This window comes from Wickerhamiella sorbophila, assembly GCF_002251995.1.
Source record: "Wickerhamiella sorbophila strain DS02 chromosome Unknown contig3, whole genome shotgun sequence".
In the NCBI taxonomy this organism is placed as follows: Eukaryota; Fungi; Ascomycota; class Dipodascomycetes; order Dipodascales; family Trichomonascaceae; genus Wickerhamiella; species Wickerhamiella sorbophila.
The window spans coordinates 303331-329789 of NW_020194004.1; the positions used below are offsets into that span (position 1 = coordinate 303331).

Genomic DNA, 26459 nt, shown 5'->3' on the forward strand with positions numbered 1-26459 from the left:
AACAGACTACACTAAAGCTTAGAGATACGTTCGACCAAGTCCTTGTGAAGAGAGGCAAGCTGATCCTTGTCGGCAGCATCGGCGGGCTGAGGCCAACCAACTTGCAAGCCGGTCTCCTCGTCCCGCTTGGGGATCAGGTGCACATGGACATGGGGCACGACCTGGTGGGCAATGCGGCCGTTGTTCTGCAGGATGTTGTAGCCGGGCGTGCTGTCAAGACCCTTGACGTCCAGCTGCGACGCAAGGGCAATCTTCTTGGCCATGGGAAGCAAATCCGCCAGATACTCGTCGGGAATGTCATGCAGCTTTTCCCCGCAGTACTTGGGAATCACAAGCGCATGGCCCTTCGCAGTAGGCCCAATGTCTAGAAAAGCATACGACTTGGCACTCTCCGCCAGCTTCAGCGACGGAATCTCTCCGCGAATGATCTTGCAAAAGATGCAGTTGGCGCTCAGATGGGACATATTACAAAACGATAGAGCAGTGGGGTGCGGAGAGAGGCTTTAAGGCAGGTTGGCTTAGATAATTTTTTTTTTAAGTTGGAAAATATGATCAAACGGCAGAAGCTCGATTCGCCGGAGCCCACGGGCCGGGTGCGTCAGGTGTCGAAGGTTTTCAGTCCTTTTCGAACACTAGGTATTGTGACGAATAGCGTTCCCTTTTCGGTCACCTCGTTGGGCCAGTCTTTTGTCGTTACAACCGTGGTCGGCCGGTCCTTCCAGGTTTACGATGCGTCCAGTTTACATTTGCTGTTTGTTTCGCAGCCTCAGACAGAGTCTCCCATTCAATGCGTGCATTCGCATTCCCACCACACGTTTGCTGCGTGGGGATCAACGCTGGGCCTATACAAACGGGCCCGACTGGTCACCAAGCTCGACGTGCCCAACTCGGAGGTCATTTTGAAGATCCATGTTTTTGGTGATTTCGTCTGCCTGGCTACCGCTTCTGAAATTTATATTTACAAATGGGATCTCAAGGAGGATATGCAGCTGTACACCACGTTGAAAATGCCCGCTGCGTTGGGAAAAGTCGTTGATCTGGTGCACATGCCCACTTACCTGAACAAGATTGTCGTTGCCACGGAAAGCGCCGTCAGTTTGTTCAACGTGAAAACAGGAAAGCTCCTTTATACTTTTGAAGATGTTCCTGAAGGCATAGCCTTTGTTGAACCAGCCCCCGTTGCACTAGATGTCTTGGCCGTGGTCACTAGAGCCGGCACGATTTCCATGTTCAACTTGCGCACAACAAAGACGGTTCTGACGCTGCGTATTGGAGAGCCGGTTACATCCCTGTCGTTCAGAACTGACAATCCTAGTATGATGGGAATTGGATCTACTAATGGTGATCTCTTTTTCTACGATCTCACCCTGCGTCGCCGTGTGCACTCCGTGCGAGGCCTCCACTCCGAGCCCGTATCAAAACTCCAATTCCTTGCAGGTCAGCCTATTGTTATTAGTACGGCAGGTGACAACTCTCTAGTTGAAATGGTGTTTGACCCATCACTGGCTAATTCCAACTCTGCCATTTCGACTCCGCCTAGAATCCTTCGTCGACGGGGTGGTCACTCCAAGAATCCTACAGTGCTCAGCTTTACCGATGAAGAATCCCATTTTATTTTGTCTGCTGGCCTTGATCAGGACCTCTGGTCATTCTCGTTACGCAAAGACAGTCAGAGTCACCTGTTCAGTCAACGTGCCACATCTAAGAAACTCAAAACTATGTCTAAAATGGGCCAGGAGCTGGACAAGTTCCCCCAAATTATCGACTTGGCATTTCAGGCTGCCAAACAGCGAGAATGGGACAACATTTTGACTGCTCACAAAGGTGAGTCGTTTGCTAGATCATGGAACGGCAAACGCGGTATTGTTGGGGCTCACCATTTGGCCACTCTAGACAAGAGCTTTGCCAAGTCGGTAGGTATTTCGCCTTGTGGGAATTTCGCTTTTGTTGGCTCGGCTAAAGGCTCTGTTGCCGTCTACAATATTCAAAGCGGCTTGATTCGCAAACGCCTACTCAAAGCACATAGCCAAGAGGTCACAGGTGTATTTTGCGATGCTACAAACTCTGTCATTATCACCTCTTCGCTCGACGGTACCGTCAAATTCCACGACTTCCACGCTGAAAGGCAGCTGGCTTGCCTTGACTTGGACGCCGGTGTTACGGCGCTTCGATACCATGCAAATTCAGGGCTTGTTGCCGCTGTAGTTGATTCTATGGCTATTATTGTCATTGATATTCGTACACAAAAGGTTGTTCGCCAGTTGTGGGGGCACGGCAATCGCATCACTACTCTTGACTTCACTCCCGACGGTCGGTGGATCATCAGTGCTGCCCTCGATAAAACTATTCGCACGTGGGATATTCCCACTGGTGGCTGCATCGATGCAGTGCGGGTAAGTTCACCTGCCGTTGCTTTGCGAGTCAGTCCCACAATGGAATGGCTCGCTACGGCACACGTGAATGGCGTGGGCATTCAGCTTTGGGCAATGCGCTCTCAGTTCCACACCATTTCAACAAGACATATCTCTGAATCAGATGTAAAGGACATTGTTATGCCCAACTCAGCTGGTGAAGGAGGAGTTTCCATTATTGACGGTGCATTAGACGGGGAGGAGGACGAGATTGACATAGATCTCGAGCACTACGACCCCCCTGCCCAGATCAGTTCCAAGCTTGAAACCTATAGCCACCAGCCGCAAGTCAAATTCACAACTTTGGTTCATTTGGATGCTATTCGGCAGCGCAACAAGCCTGTTGAGGCTCCCAAAGCACCTGAAAAAACATCATTTTTCCTAGGCGTTCCCAAGGAAGTTGAAGAAGAACAGATGCAGGAAGTCGAGCTTAGTGGCCCCACCAATGGTGTACACGAGTCTGATTTTACAAGAATGCTACGCACGGGTGAGCTAGAAGCTCTCGTTGAGCATCTCGCCAAGCTGGGCCCCGCGGCTACAGATTTAGAGCTTCGTTCGTTGGACACTCGCGCACCTTATGATGAGTTCGTCGCTTTCATGGATGCAATGACTGGAGAACTGGAGCATCGTCGCAACTTCGAACTTGTGCAAGCTTGGGTCAATATGTTGCTCCGCATCCACGGTGACATCTTTGCTGCGCCGTCTCCTGAGCTTGAAGCTAGTTTCGAGAAATGGCGAGTAGTACAGAGCAGTGAAGTTGCCCGTATACAAGACAATACTCGTTTCTGTTCAGGTGTGATGGCATACCTAAGGAATCTATAATAAATATCTAAAGGCATCCGTAATGTACAACTCCATGATCTGTGAGTCCGATCACAGACTTTCCGACCCGCTTGTGACACACACTACAAGTGGTGGTGCTAGTTACAGTAGCAGAAACCTGTGCAGCTTTGACTGCTGCAAAGGCTTGCTCACCCAGATAAACCTTGCTTGCGGCAACTTCCATTTGGCTGGTTTTCACGTTGTGACTGAGCCTACGGGTCGCCAGCATGAGAAACGGAACAATGCTGTCACAAGGTAGATCTTTTGGTAATTTTTCGAGTGTTTCAGAAAAATCCAGTCGGGTGCCCTGAGTATTAAGTAGTGAGATAAGTCGATCAGTAGTATTCGTCTCCAACAAAACATTGTACAGCGTCTGCACTGCTTTTATTCCTTCTTCTTTTGAGTCTTTATAAATTTCATCACAATATACTTCACATAAATCGTACTCTCGAGCCGTGATGTACAATTCGATCGCCTTGTCGTGTTTTTTCAACCGGCCGTAAAGTATAGCTTGGAGAAGAGGGTCTGTGACATTTTTTAGAACTTTTTTAGCGTCGTAGATCTTACTCTGTCGCAAAAACATTTCTGTTTCAGGGCTTTCGTCTTTAACAAGCTTTATAGCCCATCGCGTATGAAGCTCGCTTGTTTGGTCGCCGTCTCTTATCCATCGTTCCAGTAGCTCCCAAGCCAATGACTCGTTGATGTCGGCTAAGAAGTCGTTTAATTTGACCTTGTTGAGTTTTGAGTTGGCAAACAAAGTAATCGCGAGTTGTGGGGACCTGGAGATCGGTCCCCGTGAGAATTTTGTAGTCAAGTCATAATCGTCTGCAGCAAACCGGACGAGATAATCGATTATTTGTGGGTCATTAGCCTTATCACGAAGAAGCTCCAGGGCTTCAACGTGTAGTCCTTTGCCACTGAGAAACGTTGCCAGCTCTTTCCATTTTCCAATGCTCAACAAGGTAGAACGAACAGTCTCAACATCGCAAAAATTGTCTACCCTTACGAGAGGTCCTACTAACGGCGAGTGAATTTTGATGTAACACAAAAACAGCATCGTATCTACTGCTGTAGCATCCTCAGCGTTAACGGGCCGCTCCTCAGCTGCCGCAAGAATAAACAACTTGCGGCGAGCTTGGACAAGATAGCGAACAGTGGACTCGACTGTGGGGTTTGAGTTAGTTGTGCGAGATGTGCGATTGGAAAAGACTGAAGACATGTCATTCGATTCTTCAGTAGGTATTGACTCGATAATGGGGCGAAGTTTGGCCACAACTTGTTGAACCGGTGTCTCGGCGACTGTGTAGAGTTTCAATGCTCGACTTATTTCTCCCTCATCCACCAAAGTGTCTGCATATTCTGTTCTGAGTATCCTTATACGTGGATCAGCAGCAATTTCAGGCAATTGATCTACCAAAGGAACAGCTTCAGTGATGTCCAAAGATAAAACATCCTCAGCAGTGATGTGAAAGCGAACGCCAATGATTTCTGAGCCAACTACAAGGTTTTTGGCAAGTGAAGAACCGTTGCAATCTATCTGAGCAAGTAGGTACCCAGTAAGCGGGTTTCGTGCCTCTAGTTTCCCGTTCACTAGAACGCCAAACACACCATCATCAATTGGCGCTATATCCAGTGGAGTATCTTTCCAGTCGATGACTGCGACAACTTTGCCGGACATTGTTAAAAAGTATCCTCTTTTCCCTGAAATTACGAGGCCCGAGGACTCGAAACAAGCAACTTTAATAGGCGGTTCAGGAAGGGTCAAAGGAACCTGCAGTACTCGTTGAGCAGTCAAGTCTACAATTGCCACCTGATTGTTCTTGACCACACACAATGCTTTGCCGGTAGCCGATAAATCAAGCATGCTCACTGCCAGCGAGAGTTCTCGCAGCGAGTTCTCAAAAACCGGGCCCGGTACAAGGTAGCGAAGACGCCGTTTAGAAGCCACGACAATATATTGGCCAGCGGCTGCTACCGAATTAGCACTGGTCGTACCGAAATCGAATGTTTTCCGCCGATCCTTTACGCTCTGTAGATAACAACGGCCATTGGCAATTACGGCGAGCATGCCTCGATCCCGAGACCACACCAGCGAAGACACGGCCCCGGGAGTAGCAATCTCGTACTCCAGAACCCCGTCACGGATCGAATAGCCAGCAATCGAGTGTGGCGTTGCTACTGCAATGTGTTTACTGGTGTAAACAGCCGCAGAGTACTGCCCCTTTCCTACCAACCTCTCGTCCACTAGGCCCATTTGTCATATGACGATAAAGGCAACGCCTGCCAGTTCGATAGTTAAAGAGGCGGGCATTGGAGACGCATCAAGAAAGGAGCAGGCGCGAGCGGTACGTGAACGGTTTGAGACACGCAAGAAGGAGGCGTTCAAGGAACTAGAGGAGCCGCTAGCGGCCAAGATCGAGCATATTGCCGAGACGAGAGCGGCGACGAAAAAGCAGCTGGAGGCACTGGCAGTGCGAATAGCAGCGGCCAAAAAGACCCGCAAACTGCTCGATACATCGTGCGGGAGCGTCAGGGACACTGGATTGCAGTCCCGAGCCGAGCAGCTGGACCAGCAACTGCGGATAGTCGAGGGAGTAGAAAAAACGCTATAAGTGAGTTATATAAATACGAGCCCCTGCTAGGAGACACAATTATTCCTCGTCAGTTAGAGAAATGACGGAAGAGTGATTCGAGCGGGTAGGCATAAGGCTAAGACTACCGGCGGTGACCAACGAAGGTCGCATTTGAGTCCGTTGTTGGGGAGGCCATTCATCGGCGGTGGAATGGGTAGTAGAATCCTGCGGCGTTCCCTCCTTGTAGCGGGGATGAGGAACAAAGTCGAATTGGACTCTCCCGGCCAACTTATCTTCTTCGGTGTCTTGCTTTGCTGATGACTCGCCGGTGTATGGTTTGGGGGAAACCGATGATTCAAGAGACAGTGGGTTTGATGCAGAATTCAGAGCTGATGCCGGATCATTATCCTCCTCGTCACTCCACCTGTCCGCGGGGTCTTCGTGCCACTCGCCCTCGCAGACCCATCCGGCCTTTACGATCTTGAGCACGTCGTCGAGGTTGAGGGGCTTCTTGAGAGGCCTGGTGAATCGCACAAAGCGGTTATACATGACAAAATAGCGGTCCGGGTTCACGTCTTTGTCTAGATGATGCACTGGTTGTTTGTTGCTCGTAGGAGTGTTCCACAGTTCTCTCATGCGCAGCCATTCTCGGAGGCCGGGGTTCCAAACTTCTTCTGGCTGTTGCTCCATGCGTTCGAACTCCTCCTTGGTGGGCGGCCGTACACTGGCTGCTGTAAATTGCGGTGTGACGATGGGAATATCGATGCCGTATTTTGGGGGAGGGTTGCAGAACTCGCAGTCGACGAGCAATTTTTGCACCTCGATGGGATCACGTTTTGCGCTGCGAATAGCGAGACAATTGGCACGGCGGCGTTCGAGTTCCTCCTCTTGGGTGTGCTTTTTGCGGCTGTCGGAGCTGCCGGCCGAGCCTATGCTAAATGTCGACAGGCGTCGGGACCGGCTGCCGTCTCCCGATCCAGACTTTTTCTTGGGCTTGAAGGCACTTTTGATCGCACCAAACAGCGAACGGCTGTTTTTCTCGTGCAACGTTCCGGAGCTCACCACGGAGCTGCGGGTGTTAACAGTGCTAAGAGCTGGCATAAAGACTGAAGGCAAACAATTAGGGCTTTTTGGGGCAAGTACGCTGTTGCTTTGTTTGAAGTTAAAGTTTAGGAAGACGCCTTTCAATTAAACTAGCTGGAACTAGTCGTTTGCACAATTGATGCTGGTCGGTTTCTCGTGTCGTCAGGGAAATAACAACAATGGCCCTTTTCTAAGCCTCCTCAAGGTGTTTGCAGGTAGCGAGCTTATATAAACGCACTTTTTCGTACCAGACGCCATTTCTTTCTCGCCCCCTAGCCCTGTAGTAACATGCTGCATATGGACGCGGGAAATAAAAGCCGTCCACGGAGATGGCGACGGGGCCGAGGGAGGCCCTGAAACGCGCCAGTTCTGTGCAATTTTGTTTACCCAGGCCCTAGGGCCGCTAATAATCTATATTCGGCTACACCCCCGCCATCTAACGCCACTGATACCCCACATCGTACGCAGTAATCATGCCTCCATAATTGCCTGTGTATGCAGTAATCACGTTAATTTAGCGATGAACTGATGATTGACAGCGGCCAGCGCGTTCGAATCCACGACTGTTTGTTTGTTGCAGTAGAACTCTTGCCGGCCACCCGCCCTGTCGAAGCAGGCTCGTCTTTATTCTGTGCAGCTTATCGCCTCCAAGCGCGGGTCTTGGCGCTTTTTCGTGACTGCAGGCCTATGGCGCTTGGGTTAGCTCAGCACGAATAACAACCTTCTCGTTGGTGGAAAATGGACCGAGAGAAGGTTACGAGATTACTTTGAGGGAGGGGCAATTTAATTAATCATTTTGTATAGTATCACACCTCCGCAGGATGGGGGGACGGCCGTTGGCTGGCCGGCCTGGCCATCGCATATGCTTCGCCCCACGCTTTGGCCCGCTGTCGTCGCCCGCTCAATGGCGCCTCCGCACTGCCCTGGGCAATCTCTTGCACGGTGGTGATTATGTAGGAGGTGCCATCGTGTGGAGACAGCCAGGTCCGTGAGTTAAGACCGTGTCGCGTGCTGCCAATGTACTTTCTTAGCGGAGGCAGGACGCGAACAGACACTAGCAGATCAGAGGCAATGTCCAGCTTGCTGTCGGGCTCGAAATATCCTTCATGGTACAAGGCGGCAACTAGATCGCTGTCGTCGGTATAAATAGAGGTGCCCCATACGGCTCGTCGTCGAACAAGGTCGTGGTTTTTTGAAACGAACCTCCTGGCCAGCCGCACCTGCACTATGGAGTTCCAATAGTCATCGTATTCACGCAGAAGCAGTTTGCCGGGCTCGTAGACTTGGGTGCCGAGCATCCGTTCTGTCAAATGGGATACCGACTCCAGCACACCCGAGTTGTCAACCTCGACGCTGGGGGCCACGGTCGCCGGGGGGGACCCGCTCTTCTCTCCATTAAGCTTGACCCGCTTGTTGCTAGGCTCTTTGAGACGGGCTGCCGCGTCTTCGGCACGGGCGGGCAGGCTGGAAATCCGCTGCTCAGCGGTGTCTGCTGACTCCGCAGGGGTCGCTTCGTGGGTGCCTAGCGTGGGCGGCGCGGAGGTTGTGCCGCCGCCAGTCTCCTCTCTTGGATTGGGCTGAGCCAAGCTGTTGGCGGGTGCCGGCACAGGAGGGGCCGGTTGCTGAGAAGAACCCTCTGGCTTTGGCTCAGCCGCTGGGTCGTTCACAGACTCGCTCATGATGACAAAACGGGCTGGATCCTGACATAACCTTTATGCGACACGATGTTGGGCCTTGCATTGGTGGCCGCCATTGTCGTGGCTTTGGGGCTCTTTGTGGGCGTGAAATCGCTCGTGGGCCACAGATCTGACGCATGGATGGTGTTTCTCGGCTCGGGCGGCCACACGGGCGAGATGATGCGCCTCTTGGACAACCTTTCCGTCACCCGTCCGGCCCACCTACTGGCAGTGTACAGCCAGGGCGACGACATGTCTCGGAAACGGGCGCTGTCGCTAGACGCTAAGATGTTTGCAGTGCCGCGGGCCCGCAAGGTTGGCCAAGGGTGGGCCAGCTCTGCACTTTCGAGCCTCTACAGCCTGTGGTTCAGTTTCGGCGTAGTTGCCAAAGCCAATCCTCGTCTGCTGCTGGTCAACGGACCTGGGACATGCGTAATTTTAGCTGCATGTGTCGTACTACTGAAACCGTTTGGTGTTCAAACGACTATCGTCTATGTGGAATCGCTTGCCCGCGTCTCGTCTCTGTCGCTTTCCGGAAGACTGCTCTATCCGGTCGCCGACGCCTTTGTGGTGCAGTGGCCTCAGCTCGTGCAGAAATACCCCAGAGCGAAATATATCGGCATGCTAGTCTAAGTAACTTATTAAATTGCTCATATCGTGAATTACCCAACAGGCCGGCCTTTTGGGCCCATGTATGGCTACATATGTCTTGCAGATGCATAACCGGATTGCTAATCGTACGACAGCCTCCGATAGCTTGCTTGATGAAACTGAAGGTGGTAGACGGGCAGATCCAGAATGAAGACAATCAAACGGTTTTCCTTCGCGGAATCAATGTGGACGGATCTACGAAAATGCCAGCCACTCCGTTGTTGACAACCTTCCACAGCGGTCCTGCCTTTTTCCAGGGCGACTCGGTATCGTTTGTAGGGCGTCCGTTTCCCCTAGACGAGGCTCCGGGACATTTCCAGCACATCAAAGACTGGGGGTTTAATACTATCCGTTATATTTTTACATGGGAGGGAATTGAGCACGAGGGGCCCGGCAAGTACGACGACGACTTTGTCGAGTACACCATCAAAATGCTGGAGCTTGCAGTTTCCGCAGGCTTTTATGTGTTCCTCGACCCTCACCAAGACGTATGGGGCCGCTTTTCTGGCGGATCGGGTGCTCCGATGTGGACGTATTATGCGGCCGGCCTCGACCCCCATAACTTCAATCAGACCCGTGCAGCCATTGTCCAGAATCTTCTGGACGACCCCCAACAGCTCCCTAAAATGATCTGGCCCACAAACTACTACCGGTATGCCTGCCAGGTCATGTTCACCTTATTTTTCGCCGGCAAGGACTATGCCCCCAAATGTATTCTTGATGGTGTCAATATCCAAGATTACCTGCAGTCGCATATGCTCGATGCTTGCATGCATCTCTACAAAAGAGTCGAAAAGGCCGGGTTATTTGATAGAGGCGTGTTTGGCATCGAAAGCATGAATGAGCCCAACATTGGCCTCGTGGGCACGCCCAACATTGGCGAGCTTCCGTCGTATCAGAATCTCCGGCTCGGTTCAACTCCCACAGCTTTCCAGAGCATGCTCCTGGCCAGCGGAAACTCCGTCAAGGTTTCATATTACGATTTTGGTTCCCTTGGACCCAAGTTCCGCAAGAAGCGGCTGGTCGATCCAGAAAAGACCACCGCGTTCATCACAGACACACAGAAAGACGAACACTACGGTTGGCAAAGAGGACCTGAGTGGGAAATAGGCCGCTGCATCTGGGCCCAACACGGCGTTTGGGACGACAAGACGCTGGAACTGCTCAAACCCCACTATTTTAAACCCACCGAAGCTCACCTCGACCACGAGCAGTTTTTTGTCGAAAAATTCTTTGTTCCGTACTGGGGCAAGCTATACAACAGATTCCGAAAAGAGCTTCCTGACGACCTATTTTTGCTGTGCCAGCCCCCGACCCTGGCAATTCCTCCAAAGCTCAAAGAGACGCCCTATATTGACGACCGCGTGGTGTATGCCCCGCATTTCTACGATGGGCTTACATTGATGCTGAAACGCTGGAGCTCGCTCTGGAACGTCGATGCTCTGGGATACCTGCGTGGTTATTATCGGTTGCCGGTGTTTGCCTTGAAGATTGGTGAGAGCTCCATCCGGCATTGTCTAACCAAGCAAATTGGCATCATCGACCGCGAAGGCCGAGAAAATTTTGGTGAAAAAGTGCCAATTCTCATGTCCGAAACTGGTGTGCCAATGGATATGAACGATAAAGAACCCTTTTTAAATCACAACTACACACCGCAGATCAAAGCGCTGGACGCAATGGCGGCAGGATTGGAACATCACCAGATGCATTTCACTTATTGGTGCTATTCAAGCACCAACTGTCATGAGAGAGGCGATTTGTGGAATTATGAGGATTTCAGCTTCCGCTCTCTCAGTGGTGGTACTAGAGCTATGCAGGCGTTCGTTCGTCCGGGCCCAATCACAGTTGAGGGCACTATAAGAAAGTCTCGTTTTGATTTATACCGCAATCAGTACAGTTTTGTTATTGATGGCAAGGAATGCGACGAAGGCCATTACACAACCGTATATGTTCCAGACGTGCATTTCAGTGAACAATGTAAAATCTGTATTTCGGGAGGTCGATACGAGATCAACAGCGAGATTTTGAAATGGTGGCACCCTGCAGGCAAGCAAAAACTTAAGATATCTGAGGCGCCTTCCAAGTGCGTCATCTGTTAAAAATCAAGGGTGTCCGCTGCCCGCTTTTTCGGAAGGGTTTCCTGGACGTGATGTCTGAAATACTCCGTATAGTCTCGTAGGGAGGTTTTTGTAATATCGTTTGTAGCATCCAATTCCTTGACAATAGCATCGTAGCGAGGCACCGCATCAATATCGAATTCGTCTAGCTTTTTGAGATCAAGAGCGACGCAGATCTTTCCCGTGGAGGGATGAACAACAAAAGGCGATTTCAGCAAGTGATTGAGACCTCGTGAAACAGCGGCATCAAGACGGGGGTATAAGTATTCGAATATTATGTCTTGCTTGGCCGCCAATACCGCATCGCCAACGCTATTGCGAGAGCCCGAGGACACAGGCAGCTGCCTGGTTTCTGTGTCGATATCTGCCCACCTTTGAGAGCTAGGTATCTCTTTTGATCCCCATTTGGATCTGAGGCGTGCCACAAGGTCCGCCGGCTGTAGTCGTTTGAGCAATTCTTCTGCCTGGTCAGCTGATCTCCATGGGTCCTGTTCTTCAAGAACCACCTGTTTGAAATGAGATTTTAGTATGCCAAAGCTCCGAGCGATGTGTGGATGGAAAGGGCGAGGCAAATTGACCAGTTTGCCCTGAGTGCTGGTCCCCAGGACCTGAAGATAAGCTGCAATCGAGGATCGTTGAGCCTCGTCTAAAGTCAACGCCGCCGCATCACTGACCCAGCAGTGCACACCACGGCGTCCCGAAAAGACCCAGAGAAGATTCTGAAACCCGAAATCCTCACGAAGAGCCACGTTCAGGATTTCAATAGCAATAGTCGCAAATTTCCAGCATTTGTTACAAACTGCAGTATCGGTGCAGCAAGTGCGTACGCTGTTATAATCACTTAAATCGATATCCAGACAGAACTCTTTTTTCACCGGCACACATGCACCTTTTGGAAGCATTTTGCGCTGTCTTGGATTGGCGCTGTAGACAGGACCGTACTCAAAACGCGTCGGCATCAGCCTCAGAACGTCGGCCTTGAACGCGTCCGCATTCATGTATGATTGGTACCGCACATATGCATTTTCAATTGTAAAAGCAATCTCGCGATCTAAGAAATCTGCCTGCGGCGTCCGATCATGGTTCAACCACAGAAATACGTCCTGATAGGGGAAAAACCGCTGGTAATATACTCGAAGAGTGTCAAAGTCCATGAGTAATCGGCGGTGATCGAACTGGTTTAATTAAGACGGCAGGACGAGACAGTTTGTGGTATTTTAGTGGCAATTTTTTTTAAAACTGCCTCTGCCTTTGGTTTTATTTCGTTTCTCGACATATTCCCCCCTCAACCTTACTTTTCGTCAAGTCGGCACTCGATCTTCAACCTTCTGACAAACACAGTGGCAATGGATATTCTCATTGGGCTGCAAACAGCTAACGAAGTGATTCTCGTGACGTCGCGGGCGATTTCGCGAGGCGTTTCGGTGTTGAAGCACGACGATAACAAAGTGGTCAAACTCAATTCATATACCGCCATGGCCTACTCAGGAGAGCCCGGTGATGTTAGCAACTTTGCCGAATACATCCAGGCGAACGTCGCTCTCTACGGCCTCCGCCACGGTATTGAAATGACTCCCAATAGCGTCGCAGCGTTTACTCGTTCAGAACTTGCTCGATCGTTGCGCACCCGCAAACCTTATCAGGTCAACCTGCTCATTGGCGGCTTCCACCCCAGAGAGGCCAAGCCCATGCTTGCCTGGGTCGACTACCTGGGCTCTAAAGTAGACTTGCCGTATGCTGCCCACGGTTACGCCGCCTACTATATCACTGCTACGCTTGACCGTTACTGGAAAAAGGGCTTGACGCTCGAGCAGGGCCTGAAGCTCGCTGCCCAATGCGTTTCCGAATTACAAACCCGTATGCCCATCGATTTCAAGGGATGCGACGTGCACATTGTCGGCAAATCAGGCATCCAGTCCGCGGACCTGCCTCCTATCGTTGTTGCCCCGGGTGTGGCCAATAAACCTTCCGAGGCCACTCTCGCCAGTGCTTAAATTATCGCTGCCTCTTCTTCTGTAGCCTTAGCTAATGGACCAGCTGGTACGGCTGGGCCGAATCTCAAGAATTGCTAGGATTTTAGCACCATTCACTAACGTTTGTGATAGGGATCTGGCAGAGTATGTACTGAATTTATCTGAAAAAGATCCCAAGGCGCTTGCTTCAGAGCTGGATGAGCTGGGGGAGGGGGCGAAGGTGGTGATGGATTTCCTGTTTCCGCCACAGCTGTTGCCGGCTGCGGTTTCGCCCTCAAACAAAGAAGAGTCTCCAGCCAATTCTCGCCCGGTCAAGGCAATACCGTCTGCGAAACTGTCGCCAAAAGACCTGAAGGTCGGCTCGTCATATAAAGGCACAGTGTCAGGTATCACCACGTTCGGTGCATTTGTGACCTTGCAAAACGTGTATCCTAAAACAGATGGCCTCATACATATCTCAGAACTCTCAGATCAACAGGTTCAAAATGTTAGAGATGTTGTATCAGTTGGCGATACGGTAGAGGCCAAGCTGATCAAACTAGATGGAAAAAGGCTATCCCTGTCTATGAAAACCAACTCAATTCCCCCAACTGAACATGTGCAAGCTAAAAAAAGAGTTTCGTCTCCAGAACGGTTTGAAATCCGCCAATTAATCGCTGCAGGTGCTCTGTCGGCATCAGACTACCCTGACCTTGAAGAAAACGACGAGGACGAACACGTAGAAGTACAGGTTCATGAAATGGTTCCGTCATTTTTGACAGGCGAGAAAATTCCTACAAAGGCGATCGCTCTAGAGCGCGTTCCCGAAGGTGAAATGGCTAAAGCAGCCGCTCAAGCGGGCAAAATGGCCAAAGAACGGCAGGAAAACCGGCCAAAGGAGCAGTCAGAATGGAGAAAAGTTTTGAACAGACCCTTGGGTAAAATAGACAAGTCTCCAATGGCTCAACAAAGGCGCCGCTTACCTGTGTACCATCAACGAGAAGCCTTGGTCGAGGCGATTAAAAACAACCCAGTGGTGGTGATTGTTGGTGAGACGGGTTCCGGTAAAACAACCCAGATCACCCAGTATTTATATGAAGAAGGATTTGCAGAAACAGGCATGATTGGCTGCACCCAGCCTCGCCGGGTAGCTGCTAAGTCAATCGCTCAAAGAGTCGCTGATGAGGTCGGCACTGAACTAGGTAAACTAGTCGGCTACAGTATTCGTTTTGAAAACATCACGAGTCCAGATACAAAGATCAAGTACATGACCGACGGTATGCTGCAACATGAAGCACTTGCGGATCAAAACATCAGCGCTTATAGTGTTTTGATGCTTGACGAAGCGCACGAACGGACGCTTTCTACAGACGTTTTGCTACCTCTTGTCAAAGCGGCCTCCAAAAGAAGACCTGATTTACGGGTCATTGTTACTTCTGCAACGCTGGACGCTGCCAAGTTCTCAGAGTATTTTGGAAACGCCCCGGTCCTTGAGATCCCGGGAAGAACCTTCCCGGTTGAGATTGTATGGCCATCTAAACTTGAGTCTGACTATCTGGCTGCCTCTTTAATGCAGATTATGCAAATTCACATGTCTGAAGATGAAGGTGACATTCTAGTGTTTTTGACGGGTCAAGAAGAAATCGAAACTGCATGTGAAAGACTTTACGAAAGAGTCAAAGCCCTGGGTCCGGCCATGGCTCATACCCTGGAAATTATGCCCGTTTATTCTGCCTTGCCTAGCGAGATGCAGTCACGTATTTTCGAGGTGTTACCGGCGGGGGTCCGCAAGTGCATTCTGGCCACGAATATTGCCGAAACAAGTTTAACAATTGACGGTATTCGTTATGTTGTGGATCCAGGTTTTGTGAAGCTCAGCGTATGGGACCCTCAGTTGGGCATGAATAGTCTCAAAATTGTGCCTATTTCTCGTGCTCAAGCGAACCAGCGCGCCGGCCGTGCTGGTCGTACGGCCCCAGGAAAGTGTTACCGATTGTACACTGAGCAAATCTTTGAAAACGAAATGAGCAGCAGCACTGTTCCTGAAATCCAACGTCAAAATTTGGCCCATGCAGCGCTGATGTTGAAGGCAATGGGAATTACAGATCTTTTGAGCTTCGACTTCTTAGATCCCCCTTCGCGGCCCGCGTTACTGGGTGCTCTAGTGGAACTGTACCAGCTCGGTGCTATCGATAGCGAAGGTCTGCTAACCCGCGTGGGGCGGAAAATGGCTGATTTCCCAATGGACCCAGCAATGGCCAAAGTACTCATTAGATCTGCCGACGCGGGCTGCGCCCAAGAGATGCTCACAATCATTGCTGTGCTTTCCATGCCGTCCTTATTTTATCGACCTTCAGATTCCAAGCAACGCGATGCTGCGGATCGGGCGCGTCGCCGACTCAGTGACGGGACGGGCGACCACATGACTCTTTTGAATATCTACAACACATGGGCCAAAAGCGGATATTCAAAGCAATGGTGCGCAGACAACTTTATACACGAGCGAACGCTCAGGCGAGCAAAAGACGTTAGGCACCAGCTGGCTGGTATTCTCCAGCGTTACCAACATCGCTTGGACGCATGTGGTGGAGACGCGCAGCTGATCTTACAGGTGCTGGCCAGCGGCTATTTCCGCAATGCTGCTAAAATCTCCGGCACGGTCTACCACACACTTATCGACAACACTGAAGTAGCGATTCACCCTGCCAGCGCACTATTTGGCAAACGGACCGAGTACGTTTTGTACCATACGCTTGTTTTCACGTCACGCGAGTACATGCACAATGTCTCAGCGATCCAACCGTCTTGGCTGCTCAATGCCGCGCCGGCCTTTTTTGAAAAAATGGATACAAACACCAAGCGACGGCGAACTGAAACAATCAAACCGCTGTTCAATCGCTACTCGGAGCACGACGATGACTGGAGGATTAGTGCACAGAAAAAGTACGTCAAGTACGAAAGCCAAACGTTTTAGACAAGTACTTAAAGAAAGCTTATTTACGGTTACTAGTTGAAGCACACGAGGTGAAAAACAGTAAAAAAAAACACGACTCAACCACTTATAACCGGCTATTGGGGCGTGCTAGTCAAACGTTGATGATCTCGATGAACTCGGGCTTGAGGGAAGCACCGCCAACCAAGAAGCCGTCAATGTCGGCCTCCTTGGACAAGTCAGGGGCAGTCTTGGCGTTGACAGAGCCACCGTAGATAATACGAGTAGCGTTAGCGACCTCAGCAGAGATGTTGGTGGTGAGGAACTCACGGAGCTGCTTGTGGACCTCCTGGGCATCTACGGGAGTGGCAGTCAAGCCGGTGCCGATAGCCCAGACCGGCTCGTAGGCAATGACGACATTGGCCCAGTCGGAGGGCGAGAGAGCCTTGATGACGGCATGGGTCTGGCCAGAGCAGACCGAGAAAGTGCGCTTGCTGTCACGCTCCTCCTTGGACTCACCAATGCAGAGGATGACCTTCATGCCCTTGTCGAGCGCGTACTTGGTCTTCTTGGCGACCTCCTCCGAAGTCTCACCAAACAGGGAGCGACGCTCGGAGTGACCAAGGATAACCCACGTGGCACCAACGTCCTGGAGCATAGAGACAGAGGTGGCACCAGTGAAGGCACCGTTGTCCTTGTAGTAAGTGTCCTGGCCGGAGATAGCAACAGTCGACTGCTTGTTCTCAGAAGCAGCAAGTGCCAGGTAGGGGAATGGGGGAGCAATCACTACCTCAACCTCAGGGTTGAGTTTAGCGTTGTTGAGACCAGAAACAATCTTCTTGATCTGCTCAGTCGAGCCGTTCATCTTGAAGTTGCCTCCAACAAAGAATTTACGCGCCATTTTTTACAGTCGGGGTTTTTTGGTGTGGTAAGATGTCTAATTCACCGTTTGGTTTAATATATGGTGATGGCCGCTGCTCACCCCACAACCCTTATCCACGACAATCTGCCAGACCGAGCAACCGGCGAATGCGTGAGATTAGCCGAGACGGCCAGCCAAATTAAATTATTTATTCTACGGCCAGGACGACGCGCCCGACGCTACCTGTCTCCAAGACAAGATGGTACGAGAGCTGGCGTTTATCCAGTTGTCTTTGAAACTCGATAACTCCTCCGCCGACTCCAAAGTAGACCTTTTTGGCTGCTACTAGAGCCAATTTGCCCTTGACTGCGGCAAGTACATCGGTGAATGCCACAATACTGTCCAGAGAATAAATAGTTTCAGATGCGAGCACCAGATCAAACGGTTGGCCTACTAGCTGCACGAACTGCGGGGACCAACCGCCTGAGACGAAGTGGACTGCGACCCCGCGCTTTGCAAGATCAGCAGCACACTCTTCAATGAGCTCTGCGGTGAGATTGATCTCGCCCTTGTCTTCAAGTCCTTTAGTGGCAGCCAGCCAGGCCAGCACCACGTTGGGCATAGTGATCAGTCTCAGCACACTGGTATTGTAATCGGCCAGCACGAATCTGCCGCTTAGATTTGCCTTCAAAGCTTTGTAGAGTTGTAGGCAGCCTGGAATGCCCGCTCCACATCCAAGCTCAATAACGCTTGTCTCTGAATGCTCGGCAAGCACCTCCAACAGATCTCCAGTACCCTCCCAGACCTTCAGGCCACCTTCGTAGACGGTCTTCCGGACATCTTCAGATCCTAGGAGCAGCTGGTCGGACTCACTTAGATTATCCTCGCCCATTAGTTGGTATCTAGCATCGAAAAAGTCCCGTCGCGGCAGTGTGATCTCGGTCTTGGGCACAGCATACCCGGTGTAAGAGATACGGGGAGCTGCTTGGCGAAGCAAAGAAAAGTCATGTAGCTGAGCAGGATCCGTTTGAGTCGATTGGCTTGTTTCCTCCTGTTGGTTCTCCTCATCAAACCCAAACTTGAACATTTTCTCGCCAGCCTAAATTTTTCAAATCAGGGCCCTCTTGGTTACCTAACCGTGTGATGGAGGCCTATTTGGCGTCGACGTTTTCGGCGGTGAAACAGGCGAACGCTCTGATTAGAGACACAACGACCTCGAACGACGTGTCAATCGACATTGGGCCTGCTTCGAGACGGCTCACTTATGATATAGAGGCCGTGGAAAAAGAAATCTCAGCACTGGTAGCTGCTCATCCGGACGAGCTGGTCGCTCATGCCGAAGCCATTGAAGACGTGGCGGAAATGACGAATAAAATGACTCCTGAACTACACAATGTTTCGAATGCCTACTCGAAGCTAGAAAAGGACTTTGTCGTTCCCTTTGAACAGGCCCGGGATGCCCACAAAGCCGCTATCAAGCTCGAGCAGATGGCCGGACTGGCCCGCGCGCTAGCATGGTACCTTCATCTAGCAAAGCAGATTGAGGCTGGTCAAGAAGAGCGTGCCTCGCTCGACACTGTTGTTCAAGCTGCCAAATGCTACCCCCAGATCAAGCAGTTGATCGAACAAACCCCGAGCCTGGCCGGACTGGCTGTGGTGCGACAACTCGAGCCGACGCTGGCGCCGGCAAAACAGCGACTGGAGACAGTGGCTACGGCTGCTGTGCGCGAGGGTATCGATAAACGTCGTTTGTACAGTGGCCTCACTGCTTTGGAGGCTTTGGACGTGGACATTTCTACGACAGTTGACACCATGCTGAAGGCTCACATTGGAACATCGGTCTTACAACTTTCGCGATCGTCAAGCACCAGCTCGGAAGCATTCAACGATGCAGTTGCCGAAACAAAGAGACGAGCCAAGACGTTAGGTCTAATTGAGGGCATTCTAGCCGATTTGAACCACCCGACCACTCCGCTAGTCGATTACTTTTGGACTCAGGTTGCAAAAAATATGGACGTGAAGCTGAAAACTATGTCTGTGGCGAATCAGGCTGCCATAAGGTCTATGAATGTACAAAAGAACCGGTTTCTTAAAACCCTGGATTCGGTCCCGCCGCTCCAGGCCGTGTTTGAGAAATACATTACCGGCGGTTGAACTTGGGACGCCTTCTCCAGCGTTGCTGTTCCTCCTTGCGTTGTTGCTCCCGTTTAATATTAAGCTCTTTGCGGTTCTTTCGTGCCGATTTGCCCGGCCGACACTTCCGCCGTGGCTTGATCCACCCTTCGTTGATATCGGGGGCCGGCGGACTGCTTGCTGCGATGGCCAGTTCCCTAGCCGCTTGCTCTAAAATATCCTCTCCTGTAACTGCAACAAGAATGCACCGTTCGCGGTCGGCGCCTGACACGGCAAAGTAGTAGCTATCTGGCCTTGTCACCACAGGACCGTCGTCATCTTCAGCGTTCAGATCAATGGTCATGGTTTGACCACCAAACAGCTGGAACGCGCTAGTATCTTGGCCATCGTCGCTGACAACATCCACATTGACTTCATCAAACTCCAGGTCGACCACTGGCTCGCCCACGGGTTCTGAGATATCCTCAAACAGATCTTTTCTGGACACTCGAGTCTCCATGACAAAGCTTGACTAAGTTCGGGCTAGGAGGACTTTTAATGCTCAAATTAAACAGTAAATAAAATCCGCTAATTACCGGCGGCTCTAAACGAGTGTCTTTCCCGAATACCGCACCACCAATCCAGCCGCAGCCTCGCTATTTTTTTCCCTTAGTCAGACCAGATTTTTTTTTTATATCAGCGTTGACCCCAACCCGCGCCAGTTGGTGATGTCTGCCCTTGCCCAAACCGAAAAGTTATGCATACTCAACGCATGTGATTGTGTTGAGCGGAAAAAACACAGGAATTGGGACAGCGGCAAGCGGGTATATATACATCCAGCCTGTAGATCATATCTTTATCTTTCATTGTTCGAAAGCCTGTGTCGTAAGCTCCTTTGCCGCGGCCGTAAGTTGAACTTTCCTCTCAACGTTGAGCGTCGCCCCTAACCTGCGTTGGGCAATCTCGATCGAACGCTTCCACGGAGGTTTTATAAGGTCAACTATTTTTGTCCACACCTTGTAATCACCCACACCACAGGAAAAAAAGAGCACTAGCAGAATGTCAACTGGTGTGGTTTCTCCCGTGTCTGCGGCCATGTTGCGGCCCTTAACGCTCGAAGCTGGCGAGATCCAGCACACCTTCATGGTGCCAACTGGTCTTTACACAAACACGATGCAGCTTCGTGACCAGTTTGTTCGCAAGAAACTCAATCCGGACGAGCTTCTTCCCAGTGATCCCGCTGAACTGGTCGGCTCCTTTTTGGGATACACTGCGCACGTGGTTGAAAGCGAACCTGGTCCCTTTGACGACGTCCTGCCAATCGTTCTCAACGAGTTCGAGGCGCGCTTCCTTATGGGCAATGACGTGCATACCCTGGCGGCAAGCTTGGAGGTCGAGGATCCAGAGGCGATTGTTAGCGCCTATTTGGACGCTCGCCGCATCGCTCACCGCCCGATTCGCGCTCATGCGTCAGCTCTCTTGCGGGAAGTTGAGGACGATAACGCTCATCTCAGTGCAATTTTCGGTGGCCAGGGTAATTCAGACGAATACTTCAAGGAGCTTCAGCAATTGTACAAAACTTACCAGGGTCTTCTCACCCCTTTCCTCACTTCGGCATCCAAATTACTGCGCACGCTTGCCTTGGAACACCAAGATGCCAGTAAGGTCTACACTGAAGGTTTGGATGTCTTGGCCTGGGTCAAAGATGAAGCTACCTGCCCCAAGAATGACTACCTCCTTTCTGCATCGGTCTCTGTGCCTGTAATCGGTGTCATTCAGTTCTGTCATTACATCGTCACATGCCGTGTTCTTGGCCTTACTCCAGGCCAGTTCCGTGAACACCTCACATCAACTACTGGTCACTCTCAGGGTATCGTCACAGCTGTAGCAGTGGCCACTTCAAATACTTGGGAAGATTTCAGCGGCTTGGCGGCGCGGGCGCTGACCTGCCTATTCTTCATCGGTCTTCGCTCCCAGGTCGCCTTCCCTTACACCTCGCTTCTGCCAACCGTTCTCCAGGATAGCCTCGACAATAACGAGGGCTCTCCATCACCTATGCTCGCCATCAAAGACTTGACCATCGAGAAACTTCAGCGCTACATTGACCAAACTAACAAGTACCTGCCTTCGGACAAGCACATCCAGGTTTCCCTTATCAATGGCCCTCGCTCTTTTGTTCTCTCGGGTCCTCCTATGTCTCTTTATGGTTTGAATCGCTCCATCCGTGCTGACAAGGCCGGCGACGAGAGTGTAGGCCGCACTCCTTTCTCGCAGCGTAAACTGCGCATCACTACTCGTTTCTTGCCTATCACCGCTCCTTTCCATTCATTCTTGCTTCAACATGCAACAGACAAGATCATCGACGATATCACAAAGTGTGGAGCCGGTTTCAATGCTGCCGATCTCGCCATTCCGGTTTATGATACCTTCGACGGCTCGGACTTGCGCGAATGCTCAAATCTCACCGCTCGTTTGATCAAGCTCATTACCGAGTTGCCCGTAAACTGGGAAAAGGCAACTGCATTCAAGGGTATCACGCATCTTATTGACTTTGGCCCCGGCGGAGCTGCTGGTCTTGGTCAACTTACCCACCGTAACAAGGAGGGCACTGGTGTCCGCGTTATTGTTGCCGGTGTGCTTGGCGGGCGTGGCTTGTCCGATGAGCTGGGTTTCAAGCAAGAGCTTTTCAATCGCTCTACACTTTCCTTAAAGTACGCCCCTGATTGGAAAGAAAGTTTCTCCCCCAAGTTGGTGCGTACTTCTAAAGGCAAGGTATTTGTCGATACCAAGTTCTCTCGCTTATTGGGTCGTGCTCCTATTATGGTCCCTGGTATGACCCCCAGCACTGTTTCCCCTGAGGTCGTCGCCGCCACTATGAACGCCGGTTACCACATTGAGTTGGCTGGTGGTGGCTACTTCTTGGAGGACACTTTGGTCAAGGCTCTGGAACAAGTTCAGAAACTCACATCTCCTGCTATGGGTATTTCGTTGAACGTCCTTTATGTCAATCCTTTCATGTTGCAATGGTGTATCCCTATGGTGGAAAAGCTCCGTAAACAGGGCTTCCCTCTTGAAGGTTTGACAATTGGTGCCGGTGTCCCTAGTGTTGAAGTCGCTAACGACTACATCCGCAACTTGGGTCTGAAGCATATTTCCTTCAAGCCTGGTACTGTCGAAAGTATTTTGCAGTGTGCTCAGATCGCTGCTGCGAACCCAGATTTCCCTGTCATTGTTCAGTGGACTGGTGGCCGTGGTGGTGGTCATCACTCTTTCGAGGACTTCCATCAGCCTATTCTGGCCACTTATGGTCAGCTTCGTAAACAGCCCAACTTGATTCTGATTGCTGGTTCCGGTTTTGGTGATGCTGAGAGCAGCTATCCTTACCTCACAGGTGAGTGGTCTACCAAGTTCCAGTATCCTCCTATGCCGTTCGACGGTCTCTTGATGGGTTCGCGTTGTATGGTTGCGAAAGAGTTCCACACCTCCCCTGCTGCTAAGCGTGCTATCGTCGATGCCCCAGGTGTTGAAGATTGTCACTGGGAGGGAACTTATACCAAGCCCACAGGCGGTATCATCACCGTCATGTCTGAGATGGGTGAGCCGATCCACAAGCTTGCCACTCGTGGTGTTATGCTTTGGAAGGATCTCGATACCAAAATTTTCGCCGTGCCCCGTGGTCCCAAGCGGGTGGCTGCTCTGCTAGCCATGAAAGACACCTTGATTAAGCGCTTGAATGATGACTTCCAAAAGCCCTGGTTTGGTCGCAAGACCGATGGCTCTGTTGCCGATCTCGATGAGATGACCTATGGCGAGGTTGTGGAGCGTTTGGTTGAGTTGCAATTTGTGCGCACCGAGCGCCGCTGGATCGATGTCTCTTTGCGCAACATGACTGCTCAGTTTGTCCGCCGTGTTGAGGAGCGTCTTACCCAACAACAGCAGCGTCTTTCGGTTTTGCAGTCATTTTCTCAACTCGATGATCCAGATTCTTTCTTGGGTCTGTTCTTCGCTGAGTATCCCGAGGCTCGCCAGCAGATCATTCAGGCACAGGATAAGGACTATTTCTTGATGCTTTGTCTCGACAAGTTCAAGAAGCCTGTCCCATTCATTCCTATACTTGACGATAACTTCGAGTTCTACTTCAAAAAGGATTCTTTGTGGCAGAGTGAGGATCTCGCTGCTGTTGTCGATCAAGATGTTGGACGGACGTGTATTCTTCAGGGCCCTGTTGCTGCACGTTACTCTAAGGTGGTTGACGAACCAATTGGTAAGATTCTTGACGACATCCATGAGGGTCACATCAATCACTTGATCAAAGACCACTATGAGGGTGATAAATCGTCTATCCCTACCATCGAATGCTTCGGTGGCCCAGCTCCTTCCGAGGACGCTGGCTTTGAGTTCGACTATCCCCACGCTACTATCTCCAAGCATGGTAACACCCAGATTTACTCAATCGACCATGACTGCACTGATCTCCCTCCCCTCGAAGAGTGGCTTGCTGCATTGGCTGGATCCCACTACGGTTGGCGCTACGCTTTGCTTTCTTCGCATCGTATTGTTCAAGGAAACAAACATGTTGCCAATCGTTTGCGTGACGTGTTTGGTCCTGCTCCTGGTCTCACCGTCAAGTTCGAGAACTTTGATAACATGGAGAAGCTGAAGATCAGCGTTTTCGAGCGCGCCCGTGGCCAGGAACATCTAGTCGCTTTTGCCAAATGGGCTGGTGATGGAATCATCGATGTCTCTCTCCGTGAGTGGCGCACGGCTGATGGCAAACCTGCTGATCTACCTCTTGAGTACCGGTATGATCCAGCGGTTGGCTACGCTCCTATTTCTGAGATTACCGAAGGTCGTAATGATCGTATTAAGAAGTTCTACTGGACAGTTTGGTTCGGTGCTGATTCGAAATACGAGACTATTGATGACCTCAAATCTCCTTGGAATGAGGAACCTGTGATCATTGATCCCGCTGCTGTTCAGGACTTTGTTAATGCCGTCGGAAACAAGGGCGAGGCCTATGTCTCACTGCCAAACCGCAAGGTATTCGCTCCTATGGACTTTGCGATTGTGCTGGGCTGGAAAGCTATTATCAAGGCTATTTTCCCTGCGGTTATTGATGGTGACCTGCTTCGTCTTGTTCATCTCTCCAACGGTTTCAAGATGATTCAGGGTGAGGCTCCACTTGCTGAGCGTGATATTGTTAGCACCAGTGCTCGTATCACTTCGGTCACTAACAGCGCGTCTGGCAAAACTATCGAGGTTATGGGTACTTTGGTTCGCGGTGGCCGCCCCGTTATGGAGGTCACTTCCCAGTTCCTGTATCGTGGCGACTTCAAGGATTATCCTGCGACGTTCCGTGTCCAGGATGAGATCCCCATGGAGCTTACTTTAGCCACTGCTCGTGATGTTGCTATCTTACGCTCCAAGGAGTGGTTCCATCCCCGTGAGGAGACTGCCGACTTTAACTTGCTGGGCAAGACCCTTATTGCTCGCTGCAACTCTACTGTGCACTACAAGGATGCCAAGTCGTTCTCAAGTGTTTTGACCACTGGTCAACTGCTGCACGAGCTCCCCACCAAGGAGATTGTGTACGTCGCAGATATTGTTTACGAAGCCGGTGAGTCTTATGGTAACCCCGTTGTCGACTATATGCAGCGTATGGGCCAGCCCATCGAGCAGCCTGTTCCCTTCGATAAGCCCATTCCTTTGACAGCTGAGCCTTTGGAATTGCGCGCTCCTGTTTCAAATGAGCTCTATGGTGCGGTGTCTGGTGATTATAACCCCATCCATGTTTCTCGCGTGTTTGCTAGCTACGCTGGCCTCCCAGGAACCATCACCCATGGCATGTTTTCTTCTGCATCAGTTCGCGCCCTGGTTGAGGTCTGGGCTGCTGATAATGTGATTCAACGCTGCCGTGCTTTCAGCTGCCAATTCGTTGGTATGGTCTTACCTAATGACATTCTTGAGACTCGTCTTGAGCATGTAGGCATGATCAATGGTCGTAAGATCATCAAGGTTCAGACTACCAAGCGTGAGACTGGTGAACCAGTTCTTATTGGTGAGGCGGAGGTTGATCAGCCAACTACTGCCTACGTCTTTACCGGTCAGGGTTCGCAAGAGCAGAATATGGGTATGGACTTGTACAACTCTAGTCCTGTGGCCCGCGAGGTTTGGGATCGTGCTGATCGTCACTTTGTGGAGACATATGGTATCTCGATTCTCAAGATCGTTCGTGAAAACCCTCGTGAGCTCACTGTGCATTTTGGTGGTGAGCAGGGCAAGCGTATTCGTGAGAATTACATTGCCATGACTTTCGAGACAATCGACAGCGAAACTGGTGATCTCAAGCGAGAGCCCATCTTCAAGTCTATCAACCAAGAGAGTAGCCACTACACCTTCTTGTCTCCTAATGGTCTGCTTGCTATGACCCAGTTCACTCAGCCCGCGCTCACTTTGATGGAGAAGGCCTCTTTCGAGGACATGCGGTCGAAGGGTCTTGTTGACTCGAACTCGATCTTCGCCGGTCACTCTCTCGGTGAGTACTCTGCTCTTGCTTCTTTGGCCGATGTCATGCCCGTTGAGAGTTTGGTCGACGTTGTTTTCTACCGCGGTATGACCATGCAGGTCGCTGTGCCTCGTGACGAGCTTGGTCGCTCCAACTACGGTATGATTGCCATCAACCCCAGTCGCATTTCTCCTACCTTCAGCGAGCCTGCTCTGCGACTTGTTGTGGAGGAGACGTCCAAGACCACCAAGTGGTTGTTGGAAATCGTCAATTACAATGTTGCTAACCAGCAGTATGTTGCTGCCGGTGATCTTCGTGCTCTTGACACCTTGACTAACGTTCTCAATGTGATGAAGATCAAGAAGATCAACGTTGATAAGCTGCAGGAGATGATGAGTGTCGAGGAGCTCAAGGAGCACTTGGCCGAGATCGTGCGGGAGGTTTCAGTAAAGTCTGTCAACAAGCCTCAGCCCATTGAGCTTGAGCGTGGCTTTGCTACTATTCCCCTGCCTGGCATCTCTGTGCCTTTCCACTCTTCTTATTTGCTTTCCGGTGTCAACCCGTTCAAGACGTTCTTGTCCAAGCGTATTGCCAAGAATGCCGTCAAGCCTGCCAGCCTGGTTGGCAAGTATATTCCCAATCTGACCGCTAAGCCCTTCGAGGTGTCCAAGGAGTACTTCGAGGAGGTCTACAAGTTGACAAACAGCGAGCAGATCAAGGATATTCTTGACCGCTGGGACGATCTGACTCGCGACGAATAGTT

The 26459-nt window shown here is 51.0% G+C and overlaps 15 protein-coding genes across 15 annotated transcripts; 7 read left to right on the forward strand and 8 right to left on the reverse strand.

Moving 5' to 3' along the window:
* Positions 1-11: 11 nt before the first annotated feature.
* B9G98_02019 (Hit family protein 1) lies at positions 12-464 on the reverse strand (the record flags this gene model as incomplete). The annotated part of the gene is made up of 1 exon (XM_024808576.1): positions 12-464. One exon carries the CDS (start codon positions 462-464, stop codon positions 12-14), a length of 453 nt encoding a protein of 150 aa, XP_024664344.1.
* An 84-nt stretch (positions 465-548) lies between these two features.
* Positions 549-3233, forward strand: B9G98_02020 (U3 small nucleolar RNA-associated protein 21; the record flags this gene model as incomplete). The annotated part of the gene is made up of 1 exon (XM_024808577.1): positions 549-3233. One exon carries the CDS (start codon positions 549-551, stop codon positions 3231-3233), a length of 2685 nt encoding a protein of 894 aa, XP_024664345.1.
* Positions 3234-3240: 7 nt separating this feature from the next.
* B9G98_02021 (Vacuolar morphogenesis protein 6) lies at positions 3241-5487 on the reverse strand (the record flags this gene model as incomplete). Its single annotated transcript, XM_024808578.1, has 1 exon — positions 3241-5487. The coding sequence occupies one exon, from the start codon at positions 5485-5487 to the stop codon at positions 3241-3243; it is 2247 nt and encodes a 748-aa protein (XP_024664346.1).
* Positions 5488-5884: 397 nt separating this feature from the next.
* B9G98_02022 (hypothetical protein) lies at positions 5885-6907 on the reverse strand (the record flags this gene model as incomplete). Its single annotated transcript, XM_024808579.1, has 1 exon — positions 5885-6907. The coding sequence occupies one exon, from the start codon at positions 6905-6907 to the stop codon at positions 5885-5887; it is 1023 nt and encodes a 340-aa protein (XP_024664347.1).
* A 788-nt stretch (positions 6908-7695) lies between these two features.
* Positions 7696-8568, reverse strand: B9G98_02023 (Transcriptional regulatory protein rxt3; the record flags this gene model as incomplete). The annotated part of the gene is made up of 1 exon (XM_024808580.1): positions 7696-8568. One exon carries the CDS (start codon positions 8566-8568, stop codon positions 7696-7698), a length of 873 nt encoding a protein of 290 aa, XP_024664348.1.
* Positions 8569-8613: 45 nt separating this feature from the next.
* B9G98_02024 (UDP-N-acetylglucosamine transferase subunit ALG14) lies at positions 8614-9198 on the forward strand (the record flags this gene model as incomplete). Its single annotated transcript, XM_024808581.1, has 1 exon — positions 8614-9198. The coding sequence occupies one exon, from the start codon at positions 8614-8616 to the stop codon at positions 9196-9198; it is 585 nt and encodes a 194-aa protein (XP_024664349.1).
* Positions 9199-9329: 131 nt separating this feature from the next.
* On the forward strand, positions 9330-11315 carry B9G98_02025 (hypothetical protein; the record flags this gene model as incomplete). The annotated part of the gene is made up of 1 exon (XM_024808582.1): positions 9330-11315. The coding sequence occupies one exon, from the start codon at positions 9330-9332 to the stop codon at positions 11313-11315; it is 1986 nt and encodes a 661-aa protein (XP_024664350.1).
* On the reverse strand, positions 11312-12487 carry B9G98_02026 (DNA primase small subunit; the record flags this gene model as incomplete). Its single annotated transcript, XM_024808583.1, has 1 exon — positions 11312-12487. One exon carries the CDS (start codon positions 12485-12487, stop codon positions 11312-11314), a length of 1176 nt encoding a protein of 391 aa, XP_024664351.1.
* Positions 12488-12679: 192 nt separating this feature from the next.
* Positions 12680-13327, forward strand: B9G98_02027 (putative proteasome subunit beta type-4; the record flags this gene model as incomplete). The annotated part of the gene is made up of 1 exon (XM_024808584.1): positions 12680-13327. The coding sequence occupies one exon, from the start codon at positions 12680-12682 to the stop codon at positions 13325-13327; it is 648 nt and encodes a 215-aa protein (XP_024664352.1).
* Positions 13328-13361: 34 nt separating this feature from the next.
* On the forward strand, positions 13362-16259 carry B9G98_02028 (Pre-mRNA-splicing factor ATP-dependent RNA helicase prp22; the record flags this gene model as incomplete). The annotated part of the gene is made up of 1 exon (XM_024808585.1): positions 13362-16259. One exon carries the CDS (start codon positions 13362-13364, stop codon positions 16257-16259), a length of 2898 nt encoding a protein of 965 aa, XP_024664353.1.
* Positions 16260-16371: 112 nt separating this feature from the next.
* Positions 16372-17118, reverse strand: B9G98_02029 (Triosephosphate isomerase; the record flags this gene model as incomplete). The annotated part of the gene is made up of 1 exon (XM_024808586.1): positions 16372-17118. The coding sequence occupies one exon, from the start codon at positions 17116-17118 to the stop codon at positions 16372-16374; it is 747 nt and encodes a 248-aa protein (XP_024664354.1).
* A 169-nt stretch (positions 17119-17287) lies between these two features.
* B9G98_02030 (Histidine protein methyltransferase 1) lies at positions 17288-18166 on the reverse strand (the record flags this gene model as incomplete). Its single annotated transcript, XM_024808587.1, has 1 exon — positions 17288-18166. One exon carries the CDS (start codon positions 18164-18166, stop codon positions 17288-17290), a length of 879 nt encoding a protein of 292 aa, XP_024664355.1.
* A 56-nt stretch (positions 18167-18222) lies between these two features.
* B9G98_02031 (Conserved oligomeric Golgi complex subunit 5) lies at positions 18223-19233 on the forward strand (the record flags this gene model as incomplete). The annotated part of the gene is made up of 1 exon (XM_024808588.1): positions 18223-19233. The coding sequence occupies one exon, from the start codon at positions 18223-18225 to the stop codon at positions 19231-19233; it is 1011 nt and encodes a 336-aa protein (XP_024664356.1).
* On the reverse strand, positions 19220-19711 carry B9G98_02032 (hypothetical protein; the record flags this gene model as incomplete). The annotated part of the gene is made up of 1 exon (XM_024808589.1): positions 19220-19711. One exon carries the CDS (start codon positions 19709-19711, stop codon positions 19220-19222), a length of 492 nt encoding a protein of 163 aa, XP_024664357.1.
* A 539-nt stretch (positions 19712-20250) lies between these two features.
* On the forward strand, positions 20251-26457 carry B9G98_02033 (Fatty acid synthase subunit beta; the record flags this gene model as incomplete). Its single annotated transcript, XM_024808590.1, has 1 exon — positions 20251-26457. One exon carries the CDS (start codon positions 20251-20253, stop codon positions 26455-26457), a length of 6207 nt encoding a protein of 2068 aa, XP_024664358.1.
* Between the last annotated feature and the right edge of the window lie 2 nt (positions 26458-26459).